The 25,929-nt window shown below is 45.6% G+C and overlaps 4 protein-coding genes across 4 annotated transcripts; all 4 read left to right on the forward strand.

Annotated features, from left to right (window-relative positions):
• Window positions 1-994: 994 nt before the first annotated feature.
• Window positions 995-1,787, forward strand: LOC148718680 (cuticlin-6-like). The gene has a single exon (XM_088740219.1). It carries the CDS (start codon window positions 998-1,000, stop codon window positions 1,481-1,483), a length of 486 nt encoding a protein of 161 aa, XP_088596345.1. The 5' UTR covers window positions 995-997; the 3' UTR covers window positions 1,484-1,787.
• A 13,312-nt stretch (window positions 1,788-15,099) lies between these two features.
• On the forward strand, window positions 15,100-15,958 carry LOC148718681 (cuticlin-6-like). The gene has a single exon (XM_088739907.1). The coding sequence runs from the start codon at window positions 15,164-15,166 to the stop codon at window positions 15,647-15,649; it is 486 nt and encodes a 161-aa protein (XP_088596033.1). The 5' UTR covers window positions 15,100-15,163; the 3' UTR covers window positions 15,650-15,958.
• A 6,765-nt stretch (window positions 15,959-22,723) lies between these two features.
• LOC148718682 (cuticlin-6-like) lies at window positions 22,724-23,582 on the forward strand. The gene has a single exon (XM_088739896.1). It carries the CDS (start codon window positions 22,788-22,790, stop codon window positions 23,271-23,273), a length of 486 nt encoding a protein of 161 aa, XP_088596022.1. The 5' UTR covers window positions 22,724-22,787; the 3' UTR covers window positions 23,274-23,582.
• Window positions 23,583-24,897: 1,315 nt separating this feature from the next.
• Window positions 24,898-25,475, forward strand: LOC148718683 (cuticlin-6-like). The gene has a single exon (XM_088739960.1). The coding sequence runs from the start codon at window positions 24,962-24,964 to the stop codon at window positions 25,445-25,447; it is 486 nt and encodes a 161-aa protein (XP_088596086.1). The 5' UTR covers window positions 24,898-24,961; the 3' UTR covers window positions 25,448-25,475.
• The last annotated feature ends 454 nt before the right edge of the window (window positions 25,476-25,929 follow it).

The following is a 25,929-nucleotide window of genomic DNA, read 5'->3' on the forward strand; positions in this document are numbered from 1 at the left end:
TTGGCGAGTTTGCGGAGGAGAGCGAGTTCGCTCGAGCTGTAGAGGGTCTGCCTTACGAGAGAGGACTGACACGAATCGACAAAGCACTGGCCTTAACAGCCAGCGACATCTTCGCTAAAGGGAGCAGGGCGGGCGTGCCTAAGATTGCAATGCTGATAACGGACGGTACCCAGACCCCAGCAGCCGACGCCAAAGGCCTGAGAGAGGCTTCCGAACCATTGAGAAAGGCGGGCGTTCGCGTTCTAGCCGTAGGTATTGGCAAGGGTGTGGACAGAGCAGAACTACGACTTGTAACGGAGAGAGACGAGGATGTTGTGGTAGCGGCTGACTTCCAAGATCTGCTACTGAAACTCAGCAACCTAACTAGCCAGGCCTGCCAACTTGCCGGTGAGTACCAATAGACATTTGGATCTATTCATCCATTTTATGTATTTATTCATCTATTCTACTTATAGACGGTGAAAACAAGTTCACCAGATGTGGCTCTTGTGGCCTCAGTTTTGCTGAGACATTTGTTTTTCTTTCCTGGCCTTTGGTCATGCGTGGTGTTTTGTTTTGTTTTGTTTTGTTTTGTTTTGTTTTGTTTTGCTTTGCTTTTGTTTTGCTTTTGTTTGTTTGTTTGTTTGTTCGTTTGCTTGTATGCTCGTTTGTTTGTTTTTTGTTTTAGATTTTTTGTTCCAGTTTGGTTTGGTTTGGTTAGGTTTGGTTTGGGTTTTATTTTGTTGCCCTTTTGGTTTCTTTCAATTGGCAAGCAATGATCGTTAAAAGAAAATAGTTGATATGAGAACCTGTAAGAGGTCTGTGCCACTCAATGGAGGTATACATCCGGGAACTTCTCGTTTCATGTTTTGAATGGCCACAAGCGATCTGAATTCGCCTTTCTTTCTCCTTAGCACCGCCGCCGTGTAGCACTCCCGTGGATCTGGCATTTATCATCGATTCTTCGGGCAGCATTGGCGCCAGAAACTACCGAAAACAAAAGAACTTTGTCAAGGAAATGGCGAAGAGTTTTGGCATATCTCCAAACGGCAGCCGAGCAGCCATGGTTCTATACAGTAACTCAGCTTCAGTGAAAGCTCGATTTGGCGAGTTTGCGGAGGAGAGCGAGTTCGCTCGAGCTGTAGAGGGTCTGCCTTACGAGAGAGGACTGACACGAATCGACAAAGCACTGGCCTTAACAGCCAGCGACATCTTCGCTAAAGGGAGCAGGGCGGGCGTGCCTAAGATTGCAATGCTGATAACGGACGGTACCCAGACCCCAGCAGCCGACGCCAAAGGCCTGAGAGAGGCTTCCGAACCATTGAGAAAGGCGGGCGTTCGCGTTCTAGCCGTAGGTATTGGCAAGGGTGTGGACAGAGCAGAACTACGACTTGTAACGGAGAGAGACGAGGATGTTGTGGTAGCGGCTGACTTCCAAGATCTGCTACTGAAACTCAGCAACCTAACTAGCCAGGCCTGCCAACTTGCCGGTGAGTACCAATAGACATTTGGATCTATTCATCCATTTTATGTATTTATTCATCTATTCTACTTATAGACGGTGAAAACAAGTTCACCAGATGTGGCTCTTGTGGCCTCAGTTTTGCTGAGACATTTGTTTTTCTTTCCTGGCCTTTGGTCATGCGTGGTGTTTTGTTTTGTTTTGTTTTGTTTTGTTTTGTTTTGTTTTGCTTTGCTTTTGTTTTGCTTTTGTTTGTTTGTTTGTTTGTTCGTTTGCTTGTATGCTCGTTTGTTTGTTTTTTGTTTTAGATTTTTTGTTCCAGTTTGGTTTGGTTTGGTTAGGTTTGGTTTGGGTTTTATTTTGTTGCCCTTTTGGTTTCTTTCAATTGGCAAGCAATGATCGTTAAAAGAAAATAGTTGATATGAGAACCTGTAAGAGGTCTGTGCCACTCAATGGAGGTATACATCCGGGAACTTCTCGTTTCATGTTTTGAATGGCCACAAGCGATCTGAATTCGCCTTTCTTTCTCCTTAGCACCGCCGCCGTGTAGCACTCCCGTGGATCTGGCATTTATCATCGATTCTTCGGGCAGCATTGGCGCCAGAAACTACCGAAAACAAAAGAACTTTGTCAAGGAAATGGCGAAGAGTTTTGGCATATCTCCAAACGGCAGCCGAGCAGCCATGGTTCTATACAGTAACTCAGCTTCAGTGAAAGCTCGATTTGGCGAGTTTGCGGAGGAGAGCGAGTTCGCTCGAGCTGTAGAGGGTCTGCCTTACGAGAGAGGACTGACACGAATCGACAAAGCACTGGCCTTAACAGCCAGCGACATCTTCGCTAAAGGGAGCAGGGCGGGCGTGCCTAAGATTGCAATGCTGATAACGGACGGTACCCAGACCCCAGCAGCCGACGCCAAAGGCCTGAGAGAGGCTTCCGAACCATTGAGAAAGGCGGGCGTTCGCGTTCTAGCCGTAGGTATTGGCAAGGGTGTGGACAGAGCAGAACTACGACTTGTAACGGAGAGAGACGAGGATGTTGTGGTAGCGGCTGACTTCCAAGATCTGCTACTGAAACTCAGCAACCTAACTAGCCAGGCCTGCCAACTTGCCGGTGAGTACCAATAGACATTTGGATCTATTCATCCATTTTATGTATTTATTCATCTATTCTACTTATAGACGGTGAAAACAAGTTCACCAGATGTGGCTCTTGTGGCCTCAGTTTTGCTGAGACATTTGTTTTTCTTTCCTGGCCTTTGGTCATGCGTGGTGTTTTGTTTTGTTTTGTTTTGTTTTGTTTTGTTTTGTTTTGCTTTGTTTTGCTTTGCTTTTGTTTTGCTTTTGTTTGTTTGTTTGTTTGTTCGTTTGCTTGTATGCTCGTTTGTTTGTTTTTTGTTTTAGATTTTTTGTTCCAGTTTGGTTTGGTTTGGTTAGGTTTGGTTTGGGTTTTATTTTGTTGCCCTTTTGGTTTCTTTCAATTGGCAAGCAATGATCGTTAAAAGAAAATAGTTGATATGAGAACCTGTAAGAGGTCTGTGCCACTCAATGGAGGTATACATCCGGGAACTTCTCGTTTCATGTTTTGAATGGCCACAAGCGATCTGAATTCGCCTTTCTTTCTCCTTAGCACCGCCGCCGTGTAGCACTCCCGTGGATCTGGCATTTATCATCGATTCTTCGGGCAGCATTGGCGCCAGAAACTACCGAAAACAAAAGAACTTTGTCAAGGAAATGGCGAAGAGTTTTGGCATATCTCCAAACGGCAGCCGAGCAGCCATGGTTCTATACAGTAACTCAGCTTCAGTGAAAGCTCGATTTGGCGAGTTTGCGGAGGAGAGCGAGTTCGCTCGAGCTGTAGAGGGTCTGCCTTACGAGAGAGGACTGACACGAATCGACAAAGCACTGGCCTTAACAGCCAGCGACATCTTCGCTAAAGGGAGCAGGGCGGGCGTGCCTAAGATTGCAATGCTGATAACGGACGGTACCCAGACCCCAGCAGCCGACGCCAAAGGCCTGAGAGAGGCTTCCGAACCATTGAGAAAGGCGGGCGTTCGCGTTCTAGCCGTAGGTATTGGCAAGGGTGTGGACAGAGCAGAACTACGACTTGTAACGGAGAGAGACGAGGATGTTGTGGTAGCGGCTGACTTCCAAGATCTGCTACTGAAACTCAGCAACCTAACTAGCCAGGCCTGCCAACTTGCCGGTGAGTACCAATAGACATTTGGATCTATTCATCCATTTTATGTATTTATTCATCTATTCTACTTATAGACGGTGAAAACAAGTTCACCAGATGTGGCTCTTGTGGCCTCAGTTTTGCTGAGACATTTGTTTTTCTTTCCTGGCCTTTGGTCATGCGTGGTGTTTTGTTTTGTTTTGTTTTTTTTTGTTTTGTTTTGTTTTGTTTTGCTTTGCTTTTGTTTTGCTTTTGTTTGTTTGTTTGTTTGTTCGTTTGCTTGTATGCTCGTTTGTTTGTTTTTTGTTTTAGATTTTTTGTTCCAGTTTGGTTTGGTTTGGTTAGGTTTGGTTTGGGTTTTATTTTGTTGCCCTTTTGGTTTCTTTCAATTGGCAAGCAATGATCGTTAAAAGAAAATAGTTGATATGAGAACCTGTAAGAGGTCTGTGCCACTCAATGGAGGTATACATCCGGGAACTTCTCGTTTCATGTTTTGAATGGCCACAAGCGATCTGAATTCGCCTTTCTTTCTCCTTAGCACCGCCGCCGTGTAGCACTCCCGTGGATCTGGCATTTATCATCGATTCTTCGGGCAGCATTGGCGCCAGAAACTACCGAAAACAAAAGAACTTTGTCAAGGAAATGGCGAAGAGTTTTGGCATATCTCCAAACGGCAGCCGAGCAGCCATGGTTCTATACAGTAACTCAGCTTCAGTGAAAGCTCGATTTGGCGAGTTTGCGGAGGAGAGCGAGTTCGCTCGAGCTGTAGAGGGTCTGCCTTACGAGAGAGGACTGACACGAATCGACAAAGCACTGGCCTTAACAGCCAGCGACATCTTCGCTAAAGGGAGCAGGGCGGGCGTGCCTAAGATTGCAATGCTGATAACGGACGGTACCCAGACCCCAGCAGCCGACGCCAAAGGCCTGAGAGAGGCTTCCGAACCATTGAGAAAGGCGGGCGTTCGCGTTCTAGCCGTAGGTATTGGCAAGGGTGTGGACAGAGCAGAACTACGACTTGTAACGGAGAGAGACGAGGATGTTGTGGTAGCGGCTGACTTCCAAGATCTGCTACTGAAACTCAGCAACCTAACTAGCCAGGCCTGCCAACTTGCCGGTGAGTACCAATAGACATTTGGATCTATTCATCCATTTTATGTATTTATTCATCTATTCTACTTATAGACGGTGAAAACAAGTTCACCAGATGTGGCTCTTGTGGCCTCAGTTTTGCTGAGACATTTGTTTTTCTTTCCTGGCCTTTGGTCATGCGTGGTGTTTTGTTTTGTTTTGTTTTGTTTTGTTTTGTTTTGTTTTGTTTTGCTTTGCTTTTGTTTTGCTTTTGTTTGTTTGTTTCTTTGTTCGTTTGCTTGTATGCTCGTTTGTTTGTTTTTTGTTTTAGATTTTTTGTTCCAGTTTGGTTTGGTTTGGTTAGGTTTGGTTTGGGTTTTATTTTGTTGCCCTTTTGGTTTCTTTCAATTGGCAAGCAATGATCGTTAAAAGAAAATAGTTGATATGAGAACCTGTAAGAGGTCTGTGCCACTCAATGGAGGTATACATCCGGGAACTTCTCGTTTCATGTTTTGAATGGCCACAAGCGATCTGAATTCGCCTTTCTTTCTCCTTAGCACCGCCGCCGTGTAGCACTCCCGTGGATCTGGCATTTATCATCGATTCTTCGGGCAGCATTGGCGCCAGAAACTACCGAAAACAAAAGAACTTTGTCAAGGAAATGGCGAAGAGTTTTGGCATATCTCCAAACGGCAGCCGAGCAGCCATGGTTCTATACAGTAACTCAGCTTCAGTGAAAGCTCGATTTGGCGAGTTTGCGGAGGAGAGCGAGTTCGCTCGAGCTGTAGAGGGTCTGCCTTACGAGAGAGGACTGACACGAATCGACAAAGCACTGGCCTTAACAGCCAGCGACATCTTCGCTAAAGGGAGCAGGGCGGGCGTGCCTAAGATTGCAATGCTGATAACGGACGGTACCCAGACCCCAGCAGCCGACGCCAAAGGCCTGAGAGAGGCTTCCGAACCATTGAGAAAGGCGGGCGTTCGCGTTCTAGCCGTAGGTATTGGCAAGGGTGTGGACAGAGCAGAACTACGACTTGTAACGGAGAGAGACGAGGATGTTGTGGTAGCGGCTGACTTCCAAGATCTGCTACTGAAACTCAGCAACCTAACTAGCCAGGCCTGCCAACTTGCCGGTGAGTACCAATAGACATTTGGATCTATTCATCCATTTTATGTATTTATTCATCTATTCTACTTATAGACGGTGAAAACAAGTTCACCAGATGTGGCTCTTGTGGCCTCAGTTTTGCTGAGACATTTGTTTTTCTTTCCTGGCCTTTGGTCATGCGTGGTGTTTTGTTTTGTTTTGTTTTTTTTTGTTTTGTTTTGTTTTGTTTTGCTTTGCTTTTGTTTTGCTTTTGTTTGTTTGTTTGTTTGTTCGTTTGCTTGTATGCTCGTTTGTTTGTTTTTTGTTTTAGATTTTTTGTTCCAGTTTGGTTTGGTTTGGTTAGGTTTGGTTTGGGTTTTATTTTGTTGCCCTTTTGGTTTCTTTCAATTGGCAAGCAATGATCGTTAAAAGAAAATAGTTGATATGAGAACCTGTAAGAGGTCTGTGCCACTCAATGGAGGTATACATCCGGGAACTTCTCGTTTCATGTTTTGAATGGCCACAAGCGATCTGAATTCGCCTTTCTTTCTCCTTAGCACCGCCGCCGTGTAGCACTCCCGTGGATCTGGCATTTATCATCGATTCTTCGGGCAGCATTGGCGCCAGAAACTACCGAAAACAAAAGAACTTTGTCAAGGAAATGGCGAAGAGTTTTGGCATATCTCCAAACGGCAGCCGAGCAGCCATGGTTCTATACAGTAACTCAGCTTCAGTGAAAGCTCGATTTGGCGAGTTTGCGGAGGAGAGCGAGTTCGCTCGAGCTGTAGAGGGTCTGCCTTACGAGAGAGGACTGACACGAATCGACAAAGCACTGGCCTTAACAGCCAGCGACATCTTCGCTAAAGGGAGCAGGGCGGGCGTGCCTAAGATTGCAATGCTGATAACGGACGGTACCCAGACCCCAGCAGCCGACGCCAAAGGCCTGAGAGAGGCTTCCGAACCATTGAGAAAGGCGGGCGTTCGCGTTCTAGCCGTAGGTATTGGCAAGGGTGTGGACAGAGCAGAACTACGACTTGTAACGGAGAGAGACGAGGATGTTGTGGTAGCGGCTGACTTCCAAGATCTGCTACTGAAACTCAGCAACCTAACTAGCCAGGCCTGCCAACTTGCCGGTGAGTACCAATAGACATTTGGATCTATTCATCCATTTTATGTATTTATTCATCTATTCTACTTATAGACGGTGAAAACAAGTTCACCAGATGTGGCTCTTGTGGCCTCAGTTTTGCTGAGACATTTGTTTTTCTTTCCTGGCCTTTGGTCATGCGTGGTGTTTTGTTTTGTTTTGTTTTGTTTTGTTTTGTTTTGTTTTGTTTTGCTTTGCTTTTGTTTTGCTTTTGTTTGTTTGTTTGTTTGTTCGTTTGCTTGTATGCTCGTTTGTTTGTTTTTTGTTTTAGATTTTTTGTTCCAGTTTGGTTTGGTTTGGTTAGGTTTGGTTTGGGTTTTATTTTGTTGCCCTTTTGGTTTCTTTCAATTGGCAAGCAATGATCGTTAAAAGAAAATAGTTGATATGAGAACCTGTAAGAGGTCTGTGCCACTCAATGGAGGTATACATCCGGGAACTTCTCGTTTCATGTTTTGAATGGCCACAAGCGATCTGAATTCGCCTTTCTTTCTCCTTAGCACCGCCGCCGTGTAGCACTCCCGTGGATCTGGCATTTATCATCGATTCTTCGGGCAGCATTGGCGCCAGAAACTACCGAAAACAAAAGAACTTTGTCAAGGAAATGGCGAAGAGTTTTGGCATATCTCCAAACGGCAGCCGAGCAGCCATGGTTCTATACAGTAACTCAGCTTCAGTGAAAGCTCGATTTGGCGAGTTTGCGGAGGAGAGCGAGTTCGCTCGAGCTGTAGAGGGTCTGCCTTACGAGAGAGGACTGACACGAATCGACAAAGCACTGGCCTTAACAGCCAGCGACATCTTCGCTAAAGGGAGCAGGGCGGGCGTGCCTAAGATTGCAATGCTGATAACGGACGGTACCCAGACCCCAGCAGCCGACGCCAAAGGCCTGAGAGAGGCTTCCGAACCATTGAGAAAGGCGGGCGTTCGCGTTCTAGCCGTAGGTATTGGCAAGGGTGTGGACAGAGCAGAACTACGACTTGTAACGGAGAGAGACGAGGATGTTGTGGTAGCGGCTGACTTCCAAGATCTGCTACTGAAACTCAGCAACCTAACTAGCCAGGCCTGCCAACTTGCCGGTGAGTACCAATAGACATTTGGATCTATTCATCCATTTTATGTATTTATTCATCTATTCTACTTATAGACGGTGAAAACAAGTTCACCAGATGTGGCTCTTGTGGCCTCAGTTTTGCTGAGACATTTGTTTTTCTTTCCTGGCCTTTGGTCATGCGTGGTGTTTTGTTTTGTTTTGTTTTGTTTTGTTTTGTTTTGTTTTGCTTTGTTTTGCTTTGCTTTTGTTTTGCTTTTGTTTGTTTGTTTGTTTGTTCGTTTGCTTGTATGCTCGTTTGTTTGTTTTTTGTTTTAGATTTTTTGTTCCAGTTTGGTTTGGTTTGGTTAGGTTTGGTTTGGGTTTTATTTTGTTGCCCTTTTGGTTTCTTTCAATTGGCAAGCAATGATCGTTAAAAGAAAATAGTTGATATGAGAACCTGTAAGAGGTCTGTGCCACTCAATGGAGGTATACATCCGGGAACTTCTCGTTTCATGTTTTGAATGGCCACAAGCGATCTGAATTCGCCTTTCTTTCTCCTTAGCACCGCCGCCGTGTAGCACTCCCGTGGATCTGGCATTTATCATCGATTCTTCGGGCAGCATTGGCGCCAGAAACTACCGAAAACAAAAGAACTTTGTCAAGGAAATGGCGAAGAGTTTTGGCATATCTCCAAACGGCAGCCGAGCAGCCATGGTTCTATACAGTAACTCAGCTTCAGTGAAAGCTCGATTTGGCGAGTTTGCGGAGGAGAGCGAGTTCGCTCGAGCTGTAGAGGGTCTGCCTTACGAGAGAGGACTGACACGAATCGACAAAGCACTGGCCTTAACAGCCAGCGACATCTTCGCTAAAGGGAGCAGGGCGGGCGTGCCTAAGATTGCAATGCTGATAACGGACGGTACCCAGACCCCAGCAGCCGACGCCAAAGGCCTGAGAGAGGCTTCCGAACCATTGAGAAAGGCGGGCGTTCGCGTTCTAGCCGTAGGTATTGGCAAGGGTGTGGACAGAGCAGAACTACGACTTGTAACGGAGAGAGACGAGGATGTTGTGGTAGCGGCTGACTTCCAAGATCTGCTACTGAAACTCAGCAACCTAACTAGCCAGGCCTGCCAACTTGCCGGTGAGTACCAATAGACATTTGGATCTATTCATCCATTTTATGTATTTATTCATCTATTCTACTTATAGACGGTGAAAACAAGTTCACCAGATGTGGCTCTTGTGGCCTCAGTTTTGCTGAGACATTTGTTTTTCTTTCCTGGCCTTTGGTCATGCGTGGTGTTTTGTTTTGTTTTGTTTTGTTTTGTTTTGTTTTGTTTTGTTTTGCTTTGCTTTTGTTTTGCTTTTGTTTGTTTGTTTGTTTGTTCGTTTGCTTGTATGCTCGTTTGTTTGTTTTTTGTTTTAGATTTTTTGTTCCAGTTTGGTTTGGTTTGGTTAGGTTTGGTTTGGGTTTTATTTTGTTGCCCTTTTGGTTTCTTTCAATTGGCAAGCAATGATCGTTAAAAGAAAATAGTTGATATGAGAACCTGTAAGAGGTCTGTGCCACTCAATGGAGGTATACATCCGGGAACTTCTCGTTTCATGTTTTGAATGGCCACAAGCGATCTGAATTCGCCTTTCTTTCTCCTTAGCACCGCCGCCGTGTAGCACTCCCGTGGATCTGGCATTTATCATCGATTCTTCGGGCAGCATTGGCGCCAGAAACTACCGAAAACAAAAGAACTTTGTCAAGGAAATGGCGAAGAGTTTTGGCATATCTCCAAACGGCAGCCGAGCAGCCATGGTTCTATACAGTAACTCAGCTTCAGTGAAAGCTCGATTTGGCGAGTTTGCGGAGGAGAGCGAGTTCGCTCGAGCTGTAGAGGGTCTGCCTTACGAGAGAGGACTGACACGAATCGACAAAGCACTGGCCTTAACAGCCAGCGACATCTTCGCTAAAGGGAGCAGGGCGGGCGTGCCTAAGATTGCAATGCTGATAACGGACGGTACCCAGACCCCAGCAGCCGACGCCAAAGGCCTGAGAGAGGCTTCCGAACCATTGAGAAAGGCGGGCGTTCGCGTTCTAGCCGTAGGTATTGGCAAGGGTGTGGACAGAGCAGAACTACGACTTGTAACGGAGAGAGACGAGGATGTTGTGGTAGCGGCTGACTTCCAAGATCTGCTACTGAAACTCAGCAACCTAACTAGGCAGGCCTGCCAACTTGCCGGTGAGTACCAATAGACATTTGGATCTATTCATCCATTTTATGTATTTATTCATCTATTCTACTTATAGACGGTGAAAACAAGTTCACCAGATGTGGCTCTTGTGGCCTCAGTTTTGCTGAGACATTTGTTTTTCTTTCCTGGCCTTTGGTCATGCGTGGTGTTTTGTTTTGTTTTGTTTTGTTTTGTTTTGTTTTGTTTTGTTTTGTTTTGTTTTGCTTTGCTTTTGTTTTGCTTTTGTTTGTTTGTTTGTTTGTTCGTTTGCTTGTATGCTCGTTTGTTTGTTTTTTGTTTTAGATTTTTTGTTCCAGTTTGGTTTGGTTTGGTTAGGTTTGGTTTGGGTTTTATTTTGTTGCCCTTTTGGTTTCTTTCAATTGGCAAGCAATGATCGTTAAAAGAAAATAGTTGATATGAGAACCTGTAAGAGGTCTGTGCCACTCAATGGAGGTATACATCCGGGAACTTCTCGTTTCATGTTTTGAATGGCCACAAGCGATCTGAATTCGCCTTTCTTTCTCCTTAGCACCGCCGCCGTGTAGCACTCCCGTGGATCTGGCATTTATCATCGATTCTTCGGGCAGCATTGGCGCCAGAAACTACCGAAAACAAAAGAACTTTGTCAAGGAAATGGCGAAGAGTTTTGGCATATCTCCAAACGGCAGCCGAGCAGCCATGGTTCTATACAGTAACTCAGCTTCAGTGAAAGCTCGATTTGGCGAGTTTGCGGAGGAGAGCGAGTTCGCTCGAGCTGTAGAGGGTCTGCCTTACGAGAGAGGACTGACACGAATCGACAAAGCACTGGCCTTAACAGCCAGCGACATCTTCGCTAAAGGGAGCAGGGCGGGCGTGCCTAAGATTGCAATGCTGATAACGGACGGTACCCAGACCCCAGCAGCCGACGCCAAAGGCCTGAGAGAGGCTTCCGAACCATTGAGAAAGGCGGGCGTTCGCGTTCTAGCCGTAGGTATTGGCAAGGGTGTGGACAGAGCAGAACTACGACTTGTAACGGAGAGAGACGAGGATGTTGTGGTAGCGGCTGACTTCCAAGATCTGCTACTGAAACTCAGCAACCTAACTAGCCAGGCCTGCCAACTTGCCGGTGAGTACCAATAGACATTTGGATCTATTCATCCATTTTATGTATTTATTCATCTATTCTACTTATAGACGGTGAAAACAAGTTCACCAGATGTGGCTCTTGTGGCCTCAGTTTTGCTGAGACATTTGTTTTTCTTTCCTGGCCTTTGGTCATGCGTGGTGTTTTGTTTTGTTTTGTTTTGTTTTGTTTTGTTTTGTTTTGTTTTGTTTTGCTTTGCTTTTGTTTTGCTTTTGTTTGTTTGTTTGTTTGTTCGTTTGCTTGTATGCTCGTTTGTTTGTTTTTTGTTTTAGATTTTTTGTTCCAGTTTGGTTTGGTTTGGTTAGGTTTGGTTTGGGTTTTATTTTGTTGCCCTTTTGGTTTCTTTCAATTGGCAAGCAATGATCGTTAAAAGAAAATAGTTGATATGAGAACCTGTAAGAGGTCTGTGCCACTCAATGGAGGTATACATCCGGGAACTTCTCGTTTCATGTTTTGAATGGCCACAAGCGATCTGAATTCGCCTTTCTTTCTCCTTAGCACCGCCGCCGTGTAGCACTCCCGTGGATCTGGCATTTATCATCGATTCTTCGGGCAGCATTGGCGCCAGAAACTACCGAAAACAAAAGAACTTTGTCAAGGAAATGGCGAAGAGTTTTGGCATATCTCCAAACGGCAGCCGAGCAGCCATGGTTCTATACAGTAACTCAGCTTCAGTGAAAGCTCGATTTGGCGAGTTTGCGGAGGAGAGCGAGTTCGCTCGAGCTGTAGAGGGTCTGCCTTACGAGAGAGGACTGACACGAATCGACAAAGCACTGGCCTTAACAGCCAGCGACATCTTCGCTAAAGGGAGCAGGGCGGGCGTGCCTAAGATTGCAATGCTGATAACGGACGGTACCCAGACCCCAGCAGCCGACGCCAAAGGCCTGAGAGAGGCTTCCGAACCATTGAGAAAGGCGGGCGTTCGCGTTCTAGCCGTAGGTATTGGCAAGGGTGTGGACAGAGCAGAACTACGACTTGTAACGGAGAGAGACGAGGATGTTGTGGTAGCGGCTGACTTCCAAGATCTGCTACTGAAACTCAGCAACCTAACTAGCCAGGCCTGCCAACTTGCCGGTGAGTACCAATAGACATTTGGATCTATTCATCCATTTTATGTATTTATTCATCTATTCTACTTATAGACGGTGAAAACAAGTTCACCAGATGTGGCTCTTGTGGCCTCAGTTTTGCTGAGACATTTGTTTTTCTTTCCTGGCCTTTGGTCATGCGTGGTGTTTTGTTTTGTTTTGTTTTGTTTTGTTTTGTTTTGTTTTGCTTTGTTTTGCTTTGCTTTTGTTTTGCTTTTGTTTGTTTGTTTGTTTGTTCGTTTGCTTGTATGCTCGTTTGTTTGTTTTTTGTTTTAGATTTTTTGTTCCAGTTTGGTTTGGTTTGGTTAGGTTTGGTTTGGGTTTTATTTTGTTGCCCTTTTGGTTTCTTTCAATTGGCAAGCAATGATCGTTAAAAGAAAATAGTTGATATGAGAACCTGTAAGAGGTCTGTGCCACTCAATGGAGGTATACATCCGGGAACTTCTCGTTTCATGTTTTGAATGGCCACAAGCGATCTGAATTCGCCTTTCTTTCTCCTTAGCACCGCCGCCGTGTAGCACTCCCGTGGATCTGGCATTTATCATCGATTCTTCGGGCAGCATTGGCGCCAGAAACTACCGAAAACAAAAGAACTTTGTCAAGGAAATGGCGAAGAGTTTTGGCATATCTCCAAACGGCAGCCGAGCAGCCATGGTTCTATACAGTAACTCAGCTTCAGTGAAAGCTCGATTTGGCGAGTTTGCGGAGGAGAGCGAGTTCGCTCGAGCTGTAGAGGGTCTGCCTTACGAGAGAGGACTGACACGAATCGACAAAGCACTGGCCTTAACAGCCAGCGACATCTTCGCTAAAGGGAGCAGGGCGGGCGTGCCTAAGATTGCAATGCTGATAACGGACGGTACCCAGACCCCAGCAGCCGACGCCAAAGGCCTGAGAGAGGCTTCCGAACCATTGAGAAAGGCGGGCGTTCGCGTTCTAGCCGTAGGTATTGGCAAGGGTGTGGACAGAGCAGAACTACGACTTGTAACGGAGAGAGACGAGGATGTTGTGGTAGCGGCTGACTTCCAAGATCTGCTACTGAAACTCAGCAACCTAACTAGCCAGGCCTGCCAACTTGCCGGTGAGTACCAATAGACATTTGGATCTATTCATCCATTTTATGTATTTATTCATCTATTCTACTTATAGACGGTGAAAACAAGTTCACCAGATGTGGCTCTTGTGGCCTCAGTTTTGCTGAGACATTTGTTTTTCTTTCCTGGCCTTTGGTCATGCGTGGTGTTTTGTTTTGTTTTGTTTTGTTTTGTTTTGTTTTGTTTTGTTTTGTTTTGCTTTGCTTTTGTTTTGCTTTTGTTTGTTTGTTTGTTTGTTCGTTTGCTTGTATGCTCGTTTGTTTGTTTTTTGTTTTAGATTTTTTGTTCCAGTTTGGTTTGGTTTGGTTAGGTTTGGTTTGGGTTTTATTTTGTTGCCCTTTTGGTTTCTTTCAATTGGCAAGCAATGATCGTTAAAAGAAAATAGTTGATATGAGAACCTGTAAGAGGTCTGTGCCACTCAATGGAGGTATACATCCGGGAACTTCTCGTTTCATGTTTTGAATGGCCACAAGCGATCTGAATTCGCCTTTCTTTCTCCTTAGCACCGCCGCCGTGTAGCACTCCCGTGGATCTGGCATTTATCATCGATTCTTCGGGCAGCATTGGCGCCAGAAACTACCGAAAACAAAAGAACTTTGTCAAGGAAATGGCGAAGAGTTTTGGCATATCTCCAAACGGCAGCCGAGCAGCCATGGTTCTATACAGTAACTCAGCTTCAGTGAAAGCTCGATTTGGCGAGTTTGCGGAGGAGAGCGAGTTCGCTCGAGCTGTAGAGGGTCTGCCTTACGAGAGAGGACTGACACGAATCGACAAAGCACTGGCCTTAACAGCCAGCGACATCTTCGCTAAAGGGAGCAGGGCGGGCGTGCCTAAGATTGCAATGCTGATAACGGACGGTACCCAGACCCCAGCAGCCGACGCCAAAGGCCTGAGAGAGGCTTCCGAACCATTGAGAAAGGCGGGCGTTCGCGTTCTAGCCGTAGGTATTGGCAAGGGTGTGGACAGAGCAGAACTACGACTTGTAACGGAGAGAGACGAGGATGTTGTGGTAGCGGCTGACTTCCAAGATCTGCTACTGAAACTCAGCAACCTAACTAGCCAGGCCTGCCAACTTGCCGGTGAGTACCAATAGACATTTGGATCTATTCATCCATTTTATGTATTTATTCATCTATTCTACTTATAGACGGTGAAAACAAGTTCACCAGATGTGGCTCTTGTGGCCTCAGTTTTGCTGAGACATTTGTTTTTCTTTCCTGGCCTTTGGTCATGCGTGGTGTTTTGTTTTGTTTTGTTTTGTTTTGTTTTGTTTTGTTTTGCTTTGTTTTGCTTTGCTTTTGTTTTGCTTTTGTTTGTTTGTTTGTTTGTTCGTTTGCTTGTATGCTCGTTTGTTTGTTTTTTGTTTTAGATTTTTTGTTCCAGTTTGGTTTGGTTTGGTTAGGTTTGGTTTGGGTTTTATTTTGTTGCCCTTTTGGTTTCTTTCAATTGGCAAGCAATGATCGTTAAAAGAAAATAGTTGATATGAGAACCTGTAAGAGGTCTGTGCCACTCAATGGAGGTATACATCCGGGAACTTCTCGTTTCATGTTTTGAATGGCCACAAGCGATCTGAATTCGCCTTTCTTTCTCCTTAGCACCGCCGCCGTGTAGCACTCCCGTGGATCTGGCATTTATCATCGATTCTTCGGGCAGCATTGGCGCCAGAAACTACCGAAAACAAAAGAACTTTGTCAAGGAAATGGCGAAGAGTTTTGGCATATCTCCAAACGGCAGCCGAGCAGCCATGGTTCTATACAGTAACTCAGCTTCAGTGAAAGCTCGATTTGGCGAGTTTGCGGAGGAGAGCGAGTTCGCTCGAGCTGTAGAGGGTCTGCCTTACGAGAGAGGACTGACACGAATCGACAAAGCACTGGCCTTAACAGCCAGCGACATCTTCGCTAAAGGGAGCAGGGCGGGCGTGCCTAAGATTGCAATGCTGATAACGGACGGTACCCAGACCCCAGCAGCCGACGCCAAAGGCCTGAGAGAGGCTTCCGAACCATTGAGAAAGGCGGGCGTTCGCGTTCTAGCCGTAGGTATTGGCAAGGGTGTGGACAGAGCAGAACTACGACTTGTAACGGAGAGAGACGAGGATGTTGTGGTAGCGGCTGACTTCCAAGATCTGCTACTGAAACTCAGCAACCTAACTAGCCAGGCCTGCCAACTTGCCGGTGAGTACCAATAGACATTTGGATCTATTCATCCATTTTATGTATTTATTCATCTATTCTACTTATAGACGGTGAAAACAAGTTCACCAGATGTGGCTCTTGTGGCCTCAGTTTTGCTGAGACATTTGTTTTTCTTTCCTGGCCTTTGGTCATGCGTGGTGTTTTGTTTTGTTTTGTTTTGTTTTGTTTTGTTTTGTTTTGTTTTGCTTTGCTTTTGTTTTGCTTTTGTTTGTTTGTTTGTTTGTTCGTTTGCTTGTATGCTCGTTTGTTTGTTTTTTGTTTTAGATTTTTTGTTCCAGTTTGGTTTGGTTTGGTTAGGTTTGGTTTGGGTTTTATTTTGTTGCCCTTTTGGTTTCTTTCAATTGGCAAGCAATGATCGTTAAAAGAAAATAGTTGATATGAGAACCTGTAAGAGGTCTGTGCCACTCAATGGAGGTATACATCCGGGAACTTCTCGTTTCATGTTTTGAATGGCCACAAGCGATCTGAATTCGCCTTTCTTTCTCCTTAGCACCGCCGCCGTGTAGCACTCCCGTGGATCTGGCATTTATCATCGATTCTTCGGGCAGCATTGGCGCCAGAAACTACCGAAAACAAAAGAACTTTGTCAAGGAAATGGCGAAGAGTTTTGGCATATCTCCAAACGGCAGCCGAGCAGCCATGGTTCTATACAGTAACTCAGCTTCAGTGAAAGCTCGATTTGGCGAGTTTGCGGAGGAGAGCGAGTTCGCTCGAGCTGTAGAGGGTCTGCCTTACGAGAGAGGACTGACACGAATCGACAAAGCACTGGCCTTAACAGCCAGCGACATCTTCGCTAAAGGGAGCAGGGCGGGCGTGCCTAAGATTGCAATGCTGATAACGGACGGTACCCAGACCCCAGCAGCCGACGCCAAAGGCCTGAGAGAGGCTTCCGAACCATTGAGAAAGGCGGGCGTTCGCGTTCTAGCCGTAGGTATTGGCAAGGGTGTGGACAGAGCAGAACTACGACTTGTAACGGAGAGAGACGAGGATGTTGTGGTAGCGGCTGACTTCCAAGATCTGCTACTGAAACTCAGCAACCTAACTAGCCAGGCCTGCCAACTTGCCGGTGAGTACCAATAGACATTTGGATCTATTCATCCATTTTATGTATTTATTCATCTATTCTACTTATAGACGGTGAAAACAAGTTCACCAGATGTGGCTCTTGTGGCCTCAGTTTTGCTGAGACATTTGTTTTTCTTTCCTGGCCTTTGGTCATGCGTGGTGTTTTGTTTTGTTTTGTTTTGTTTTGTTTTGTTTTGTTTTGCTTTGCTTTTGTTTTGCTTTTGTTTGTTTGTTTCTTTGTTCGTTTGCTTGTATGCTCGTTTGTTTGTTTTTTGTTTTAGATTTTTTGTTCCAGTTTGGTTTGGTTTGGTTAGGTTTGGTTTGGGTTTTATTTTGTTGCCCTTTTGGTTTCTTTCAATTGGCAAGCAATGATCGTTAAAAGAAAATAGTTGATATGAGAACCTGTAAGAGGTCTGTGCCACTCAATGGAGGTATACATCCGGGAACTTCTCGTTTCATGTTTTGAATGGCCACAAGCGATCTGAATTCGCCTTTCTTTCTCCTTAGCACCGCCGCCGTGTAGCACTCCCGTGGATCTGGCATTTATCATCGATTCTTCGGGCAGCATTGGCGCCAGAAACTACCGAAAACAAAAGAACTTTGTCAAGGAAATGGCGAAGAGTTTTGGCATATCTCCAAACGGCAGCCGAGCAGCCATGGTTCTATACAGTAACTCAGCTTCAGTGAAAGCTCGATTTGGCGAGTTTGCGGAGGAGAGCGAGTTCGCTCGAGCTGTAGAGGGTCTGCCTTACGAGAGAGGACTGACACGAATCGACAAAGCACTGGCCTTAACAGCCAGCGACATCTTCGCTAAAGGGAGCAGGGCGGGCGTGCCTAAGATTGCAATGCTGATAACGGACGGTACCCAGACCCCAGCAGCCGACGCCAAAGGCCTGAGAGAGGCTTCCGAACCATTGAGAAAGGCGGGCGTTCGCGTTCTAGCCGTAGGTATTGGCAAGGGTGTGGACAGAGCAGAACTACGACTTGTAACGGAGAGAGACGAGGATGTTGTGGTAGCGGCTGACTTCCAAGATCTGCTACTGAAACTCAGCAACCTAACTAGCCAGGCCTGCCAACTTGCCGGTGAGTACCAATAGACATTTGGATCTATTCATCCATTTTATGTATTTATTCATCTATTCTACTTATAGACGGTGAAAACAAGTTCACCAGATGTGGCTCTTGTGGCCTCAGTTTTGCTGAGACATTTGTTTTTCTTTCCTGGCCTTTGGTCATGCGTGGTGTTTTGTTTTGTTTTGTTTTGTTTTGTTTTGTTTTGTTTTGTTTTGTTTTGCTTTGCTTTTGTTTTGCTTTTGTTTGTTTGTTTGTTTGTTCGTTTGCTTGTATGCTCGTTTGTTTGTTTTTTGTTTTAGATTTTTTGTTCCAGTTTGGTTTGGTTTGGTTAGGTTTGGTTTGGGTTTTATTTTGTTGCCCTTTTGGTTTCTTTCAATTGGCAAGCAATGATCGTTAAAAGAAAATAGTTGATATGAGAACCTGTAAGAGGTCTGTGCCACTCAATGGAGGTATACATCCGGGAACTTCTCGTTTCATGTTTTGAATGGCCACAAGCGATCTGAATTCGCCTTTCTTTCTCCTTAGCACCGCCGCCGTGTAGCACTCCCGTGGATCTGGCATTTATCATCGATTCTTCGGGCAGCATTGGCGCCAGAAACTACCGAAAACAAAAGAACTTTGTCAAGGAAATGGCGAAGAGTTTTGGCATATCTCCAAACGGCAGCCGAGCAGCCATGGTTCTATACAGTAACTCAGCTTCAGTGAAAGCTCGATTTGGCGAGTTTGCGGAGGAGAGCGAGTTCGCTCGAGCTGTAGAGGGTCTGCCTTACGAGAGAGGACTGACACGAATCGACAAAGCACTGGCCTTAACAGCCAGCGACATCTTCGCTAAAGGGAGCAGGGCGGGCGTGCCTAAGATTGCAATGCTGATAACGGACGGTACCCAGACCCCAGCAGCCGACGCCAAAGGCCTGAGAGAGGCTTCCGAACCATTGAGAAAGGCGGGCGTTCGCGTTCTAGCCGTAGGTATTGGCAAGGGTGTGGACAGAGCAGAACTACGACTTGTAACGGAGAGAGACGAGGATGTTGTGGTAGCGGCTGACTTCCAAGATCTGCTACTGAAACTCAGCAACCTAACTAGCCAGGCCTGCCAACTTGCCGGTGAGTACCAATAGACATTTGGATCTATTCATCCATTTTATGTATTTATTCATCTATTCTACTTATAGACGGTGAAAACAAGTTCACCAGATGTGGCTCTTGTGGCCTCAGTTTTGCTGAGACATTTGTTTTTCTTTCCTGGCCTTTGGTCATGCGTGGTGTTTTGTTTTGTTTTGTTTTGTTTTGTTTTGTTTTGTTTTGTTTTGCTTTGCTTTTGTTTTGCTTTTGTTTGTTTGTTTGTTTGTTCGTTTGCTTGTATGCTCGTTTGTTTGTTTTTTGTTTTAGATTTTTTGTTCCAGTTTGGTTTGGTTTGGTTAGGTTTGGTTTGGGTTTTATTTTGTTGCCCTTTTGGTTTCTTTCAATTGGCAAGCAATGATCGTTAAAAGAAAATAGTTGATATGAGAACCTGTAAGAGGTCTGTGCCACTCAATGGAGGTATACATCCGGGAACTTCTCGTTTCATGTTTTGAATGGCCACAAGCGATCTGAATTCGCCTTTCTTTCTCCTTAGCACCGCCGCCGTGTAGCACTCCCGTGGATCTGGCATTTATCATCGATTCTTCGGGCAGCATTGGCGCCAGAAACTACCGAAAACAAAAGAACTTTGTCAAGGAAATGGCGAAGAGTTTTGGCATATCTCCAAACGGCAGCCGAGCAGCCATGGTTCTATACAGTAACTCAGCTTCAGTGAAAGCTCGATTTGGCGAGTTTGCGGAGGAGAGCGAGTTCGCTCGAGCTGTAGAGGGTCTGCCTTACGAGAGAGGACTGACACGAATCGACAAAGCACTGGCCTTAACAGCCAGCGACATCTTCGCTAAAGGGAGCAGGGCGGGCGTGCCTAAGATTGCAATGCTGATAACGGACGGTACCCAGACCCCAGCAGCCGACGCCAAAGGCCTGAGAGAGGCTTCCGAACCATTGAGAAAGGCGGGCGTTCGCGTTCTAGCCGTAGGTATTGGCAAGGGTGTGGACAGAGCAGAACTACGACTTGTAACGGAGAGAGACGAGGATGTTGTGGTAGCGGCTGACTTCCAAGATCTGCTACTGAAACTCAGCAACCTAACTAGCCAGGCCTGCCAACTTGCCGGTGAGTACCAATAGACATTTGGATCTATTCATCCATTTTATGTATTTATTCATCTATTCTACTTATAGACGGTGAAAACAAGTTCACCAGATGTGGCTCTTGTGGCCTCAGTTTTGCTGAGACATTTGTTTTTCTTTCCTGGCCTTTGGTCATGCGTGGTGTTTTGTTTTGTTTTGTTTTGTTTTGTTTTGTTTTGTTTTGTTTTGTTTTGCTTTGCTTTTGTTTTGCTTTTGTTTGTTTGTTTGTTTGTTCGTTTGCTTGTATGCTCGTTTGTTTGTTTTTTGTTTTAGATTTTTTGTTCCAGTTTGGTTTGGTTTGGTTAGGTTTGGTTTGGGTTTTATTTTGTTGCCCTTTTGGTTTCTTTCAATTGGCAAGCAATGATCGTTAAAAGAAAATAGTTGATATGAGAACCTGTAAGAGGTCTGTGCCACTCAATGGAGGTATACATCCGGGAACTTCTCGTTTCATGTTTTGAATGGCCACAAGCGATCTGAATTCGCCTTTCTTTCTCCTTAGCACCGCCGCCGTGTAGCACTCCCGTGGATCTGGCATTTATCATCGATTCTTCGGGCAGCATTGGCGCCAGAAACTACCGAAAACAAAAGAACTTTGTCAAGGAAATGGCGAAGAGTTTTGGCATATCTCCAAACGGCAGCCGAGCAGCCATGGTTCTATACAGTAACTCAGCTTCAGTGAAAGCTCGATTTGGCGAGTTTGCGGAGGAGAGCGAGTTCGCTCGAGCTGTAGAGGGTCTGCCTTACGAGAGAGGACTGACACGAATCGACAAAGCACTGGCCTTAACAGCCAGCGACATCTTCGCTAAAGGGAGCAGGGCGGGCGTGCCTAAGATTGCAATGCTGATAACGGACGGTACCCAGACCCCAGCAGCCGACGCCAAAGGCCTGAGAGAGGCTTCCGAACCATTGAGAAAGGCGGGCGTTCGCGTTCTAGCCGTAGGTATTGGCAAGGGTGTGGACAGAGCAGAACTACGACTTGTAACGGAGAGAGACGAGGATGTTGTGGTAGCGGCTGACTTCCAAGATCTGCTACTGAAACTCAGCAACCTAACTAGCCAGGCCTGCCAACTTGCCGGTGAGTACCAATAGACATTTGGATCTATTCATCCATTTTATGTATTTATTCATCTATTCTACTTATAGACGGTGAAAACAAGTTCACCAGATGTGGCTCTTGTGGCCTCAGTTTTGCTGAGACATTTGTTTTTCTTTCCTGGCCTTTGGTCATGCGTGGTGTTTTGTTTTGTTTTGTTTTGTTTTGTTTTGTTTTGTTTTGTTTTGCTTTGCTTTTGTTTTGCTTTTGTTTGTTTGTTTGTTTGTTCGTTTGCTTGTATGCTCGTTTGTTTGTTTTTTGTTTTAGATTTTTTGTTCCAGTTTGGTTTGGTTTGGTTAGGTTTGGTTTGGGTTTTATTTTGTTGCCCTTTTGGTTTCTTTCAATTGGCAAGCAATGATCGTTAAAAGAAAATAGTTGATATGAGAACCTGTAAGAGGTCTGTGCCACTCAATGGAGGTATACATCCGGGAACTTCTCGTTTCATGTTTTGAATGGCCACAAGCGATCTGAATTCGCCTTTCTTTCTCCTTAGCACCGCCGCCGTGTAGCACTCCCGTGGATCTGGCATTTATCATCGATTCTTCGGGCAGCATTGGCGCCAGAAACTACCGAAAACAAAAGAACTTTGTCAAGGAAATGGCGAAGAGTTTTGGCATATCTCCAAACGGCAGCCGAGCAGCCATGGTTCTATACAGTAACTCAGCTTCAGTGAAAGCTCGATTTGGCGAGTTTGCGGAGGAGAGCGAGTTCGCTCGAGCTGTAGAGGGTCTGCCTTACGAGAGAGGACTGACACGAATCGACAAAGCACTGGCCTTAACAGCCAGCGACATCTTCGCTAAAGGGAGCAGGGCGGGCGTGCCTAAGATTGCAATGCTGATAACGGACGGTACCCAGACCCCAGCAGCCGACGCCAAAGGCCTGAGAGAGGCTTCCGAACCATTGAGAAAGGCGGGCGTTCGCGTTCTAGCCGTAGGTATTGGCAAGGGTGTGGACAGAGCAGAACTACGACTTGTAACGGAGAGAGACGAGGATGTTGTGGTAGCGGCTGACTTCCAAGATCTGCTACTGAAACTCAGCAACCTAACTAGGCAGGCCTGCCAACTTGCCGGTGAGTACCAATAGACATTTGGATCTATTCATCCATTTTATGTATTTATTCATCTATTCTACTTATAGACGGTGAAAACAAGTTCACCAGATGTGGCTCTTGTGGCCTCAGTTTTGCTGAGACATTTGTTTTTCTTTCCTGGCCTTTGGTCATGCGTGGTGTTTTGTTTTGTTTTGTTTTGTTTTGTTTTGTTTTGTTTTGTTTTGTTTTGTTTTGCTTTGCTTTTGTTTTGCTTTTGTTTGTTTGTTTGTTTGTTCGTTTGCTTGTATGCTCGTTTGTTTGTTTTTTGTTTTAGATTTTTTGTTCCAGTTTGGTTTGGTTTGGTTAGGTTTGGTTTGGGTTTTATTTTGTTGCCCTTTTGGTTTCTTTCAATTGGCAAGCAATGATCGTTAAAAGAAAATAGTTGATATGAGAACCTGTAAGAGGTCTGTGCCACTCAATGGAGGTATACATCCGGGAACTTCTCGTTTCATGTTTTGAATGGCCACAAGCGATCTGAATTCGCCTTTCTTTCTCCTTAGCACCGCCGCCGTGTAGCACTCCCGTGGATCTGGCATTTATCATCGATTCTTCGGGCAGCATTGGCGCCAGAAACTACCGAAAACAAAAGAACTTTGTCAAGGAAATGGCGAAGAGTTTTGGCATATCTCCAAACGGCAGCCGAGCAGCCATGGTTCTATACAGTAACTCAGCTTCAGTGAAAGCTCGATTTGGCGAGTTTGCGGAGGAGAGCGAGTTCGCTCGAGCTGTAGAGGGTCTGCCTTACGAGAGAGGACTGACACGAATCGACAAAGCACTGGCCTTAACAGCCAGCGACATCTTCGCTAAAGGGAGCAGGGCGGGCGTGCCTAAGATTGCAATGCTGATAACGGACGGTACCCAGACCCCAGCAGCCGACGCCAAAGGCCTGAGAGAGGCTTCCGAACCATTGAGAAAGGCGGGCGTTCGCGTTCTAGCCGTAGGTATTGGCAAGGGTGTGGACAGAGCAGAACTACGACTTGTAACGGAGAGAGACGAGGATGTTGTGGTAGCGGCTGACTTCCAAGATCTGCTACTGAAACTCAGCAACCTAACTAGCCAGGCCTGCCAACTTGCCGGTGAGTACCAATAGACATTTGGATCTATTCATCCATTTTATGTATTTATTCATCTATTCTACTTATAGACGGTGAAAACAAGTTCACCAGATGTGGCTCTTGTGGCCTCAGTTTTGCTGAGACATTTGTTTTTCTTTCCTGGCCTTTGGTCATGCGTGGTGTTTTGTTTTGTTTTGTTTTGTTTTGTTTTGTTTTGTTTTGTTTTGCTTTGCTTTTGTTTTGCTTTTGTTTGTTTGTTTGTTTGTTCGTTTGCTTGTATGCTCGTTTGTTTGTTTTTTGTTTTAGATTTTTTGTTCCAGTTTGGTTTGGTTTGGTTAGGTTTGGTTTGGGTTTTATTTTGTTGCCCTTTTGGTTTCTTTCAATTGGCAAGCAATGATCGTTAAAAGAAAATAGTTGATATGAGAACCTGTAAGAGGTCTGTGCCACTCAATGGAGGTATACATCCGGGAACTTCTCGTTTCATGTTTTGAATGGCCACAAGCGATCTGAATTCGCCTTTCTTTCTCCTTAGCACCGCCGCCGTGTAGCACTCCCGTGGATCTGGCATTTATCATCGATTCTTCGGGCAGCATTGGCGCCAGAAACTACCGAAAACAAAAGAACTTTGTCAAGGAAATGGCGAAGAGTTTTGGCATATCTCCAAACGGCAGCCGAGCAGCCATGGTTCTATACAGTAACTCAGCTTCAGTGAAAGCTCGATTTGGCGAGTTTGCGGAGGAGAGCGAGTTCGCTCGAGCTGTAGAGGGTCTGCCTTACGAGAGAGGACTGACACGAATCGACAAAGCACTGGCCTTAACAGCCAGCGACATCTTCGCTAAAGGGAGCAGGGCGGGCGTGCCTAAGATTGCAATGCTGATAACGGACGGTACCCAGACCCCAGCAGCCGACGCCAAAGGCCTGAGAGAGGCTTCCGAACCATTGAGAAAGGCGGGCGTTCGCGTTCTAGCCGTAGGTATTGGCAAGGGTGTGGACAGAGCAGAACTACGACTTGTAACGGAGAGAGACGAGGATGTTGTGGTAGCGGCTGACTTCCAAGATCTGCTACTGAAACTCAGCAACCTAACTAGCCAGGCCTGCCAACTTGCCGGTGAGTACCAATAGACATTTGGATCTATTCATCCATTTTATGTATTTATTCATCTATTCTACTTATAGACGGTGAAAACAAGTTCACCAGATGTGGCTCTTGTGGCCTCAGTTTTGCTGAGACATTTGTTTTTCTTTCCTGGCCTTTGGTCATGCGTGGTGTTTTGTTTTGTTTTGTTTTTTTTTGTTTTGTTTTGTTTTGTTTTGCTTTGCTTTTGTTTTGCTTTTGTTTGTTTGTTTGTTTGTTCGTTTGCTTGTATGCTCGTTTGTTTGTTTTTTGTTTTAGATTTTTTGTTCCAGTTTGGTTTGGTTTGGTTAGGTTTGGTTTGGGTTTTATTTTGTTGCCCTTTTGGTTTCTTTCAATTGGCAAGCAATGATCGTTAAAAGAAAATAGTTGATATGAGAACCTGTAAGAGGTCTGTGCCACTCAATGGAGGTATACATCCGGGAACTTCTCGTTTCATGTTTTGAATGGCCACAAGCGATCTGAATTCGCCTTTCTTTCTCCTTAGCACCGCCGCCGTGTAGCACTCCCGTGGATCTGGCATTTATCATCGATTCTTCGGGCAGCATTGGCGCCAGAAACTACCGAAAACAAAAGAACTTTGTCAAGGAAATGGCGAAGAGTTTTGGCATATCTCCAAACGGCAGCCGAGCAGCCATGGTTCTATACAGTAACTCAGCTTCAGTGAAAGCTCGATTTGGCGAGTTTGCGGAGGAGAGCGAGTTCGCTCGAGCTGTAGAGGGTCTGCCTTACGAGAGAGGACTGACACGAATCGACAAAGCACTGGCCTTAACAGCCAGCGACATCTTCGCTAAAGGGAGCAGGGCGGGCGTGCCTAAGATTGCAATGCTGATAACGGACGGTACCCAGACCCCAGCAGCCGACGCCAAAGGCCTGAGAGAGGCTTCCGAACCATTGAGAAAGGCGGGCGTTCGCGTTCTAGCCGTAGGTATTGGCAAGGGTGTGGACAGAGCAGAACTACGACTTGTAACGGAGAGAGACGAGGATGTTGTGGTAGCGGCTGACTTCCAAGATCTGCTACTGAAACTCAGCAACCTAACTAGCCAGGCCTGCCAACTTGCCGGTGAGTACCAATAGACATTTGGATCTATTCATCCATTTTATGTATTTATTCATCAATTCTACTTATAGACGGTGAAAACAAGTTCACCAGATGTGGCTCTTGTGGCCTCAGTTTTGCTGAGACATTTGTTTTTCTTTCCTGGCCTTTGGTCATGCGTGGTGTTTTGTTTTGTTTTGTTTTGTTTTGTTTTGTTTTGTTTTGTTTTGCTTTGCTTTTGTTTTGCTTTTGTTTGTTTGTTTGTTTGTTCGTTTGCTTGTATGCTCGTTTGTTTGTTTTTTGTTTTAGATTTTTTGTTCCAGTTTGGTTTGGTTTGGTTAGGTTTGGTTTGGGTTTTATTTTGTTGCCCTTTTGGTTTCTTTCAATTGGCAAGCAATGATCGTTAAAAGAAAATAGTTGATATGAGAACCTGTAAGAGGTCTGTGCCACTCAATGGAGGTATACATCCGGGAACTTCTCGTTTCATGTTTTGAATGGCCACAAGCGATCTGAATTCGCC

This window comes from Stylophora pistillata, chromosome 12 (genome assembly GCF_964205215.1).
Source record: "Stylophora pistillata chromosome 12, jaStyPist1.2, whole genome shotgun sequence".
NCBI classification, from domain to species: domain Eukaryota; kingdom Metazoa; phylum Cnidaria; class Anthozoa; order Scleractinia; family Pocilloporidae; genus Stylophora; species Stylophora pistillata.

Bases quoted from the DNA above. Each gene is read 5' to 3' on its own strand.
- LOC148718682 (XM_088739896.1), top strand. From the start codon at position 22,788: ATGGCGAAGAGTTTTGGCATATCTCCAAACGGCAGCCGAGCAGCCATG.
- LOC148718681 (XM_088739907.1), top strand. From the start codon at position 15,164: ATGGCGAAGAGTTTTGGCATATCTCCAAACGGCAGCCGAGCAGCCATG.
- LOC148718683 (XM_088739960.1), top strand. From the start codon at position 24,962: ATGGCGAAGAGTTTTGGCATATCTCCAAACGGCAGCCGAGCAGCCATG.
- LOC148718680 (XM_088740219.1), top strand. From the start codon at position 998: ATGGCGAAGAGTTTTGGCATATCTCCAAACGGCAGCCGAGCAGCCATG.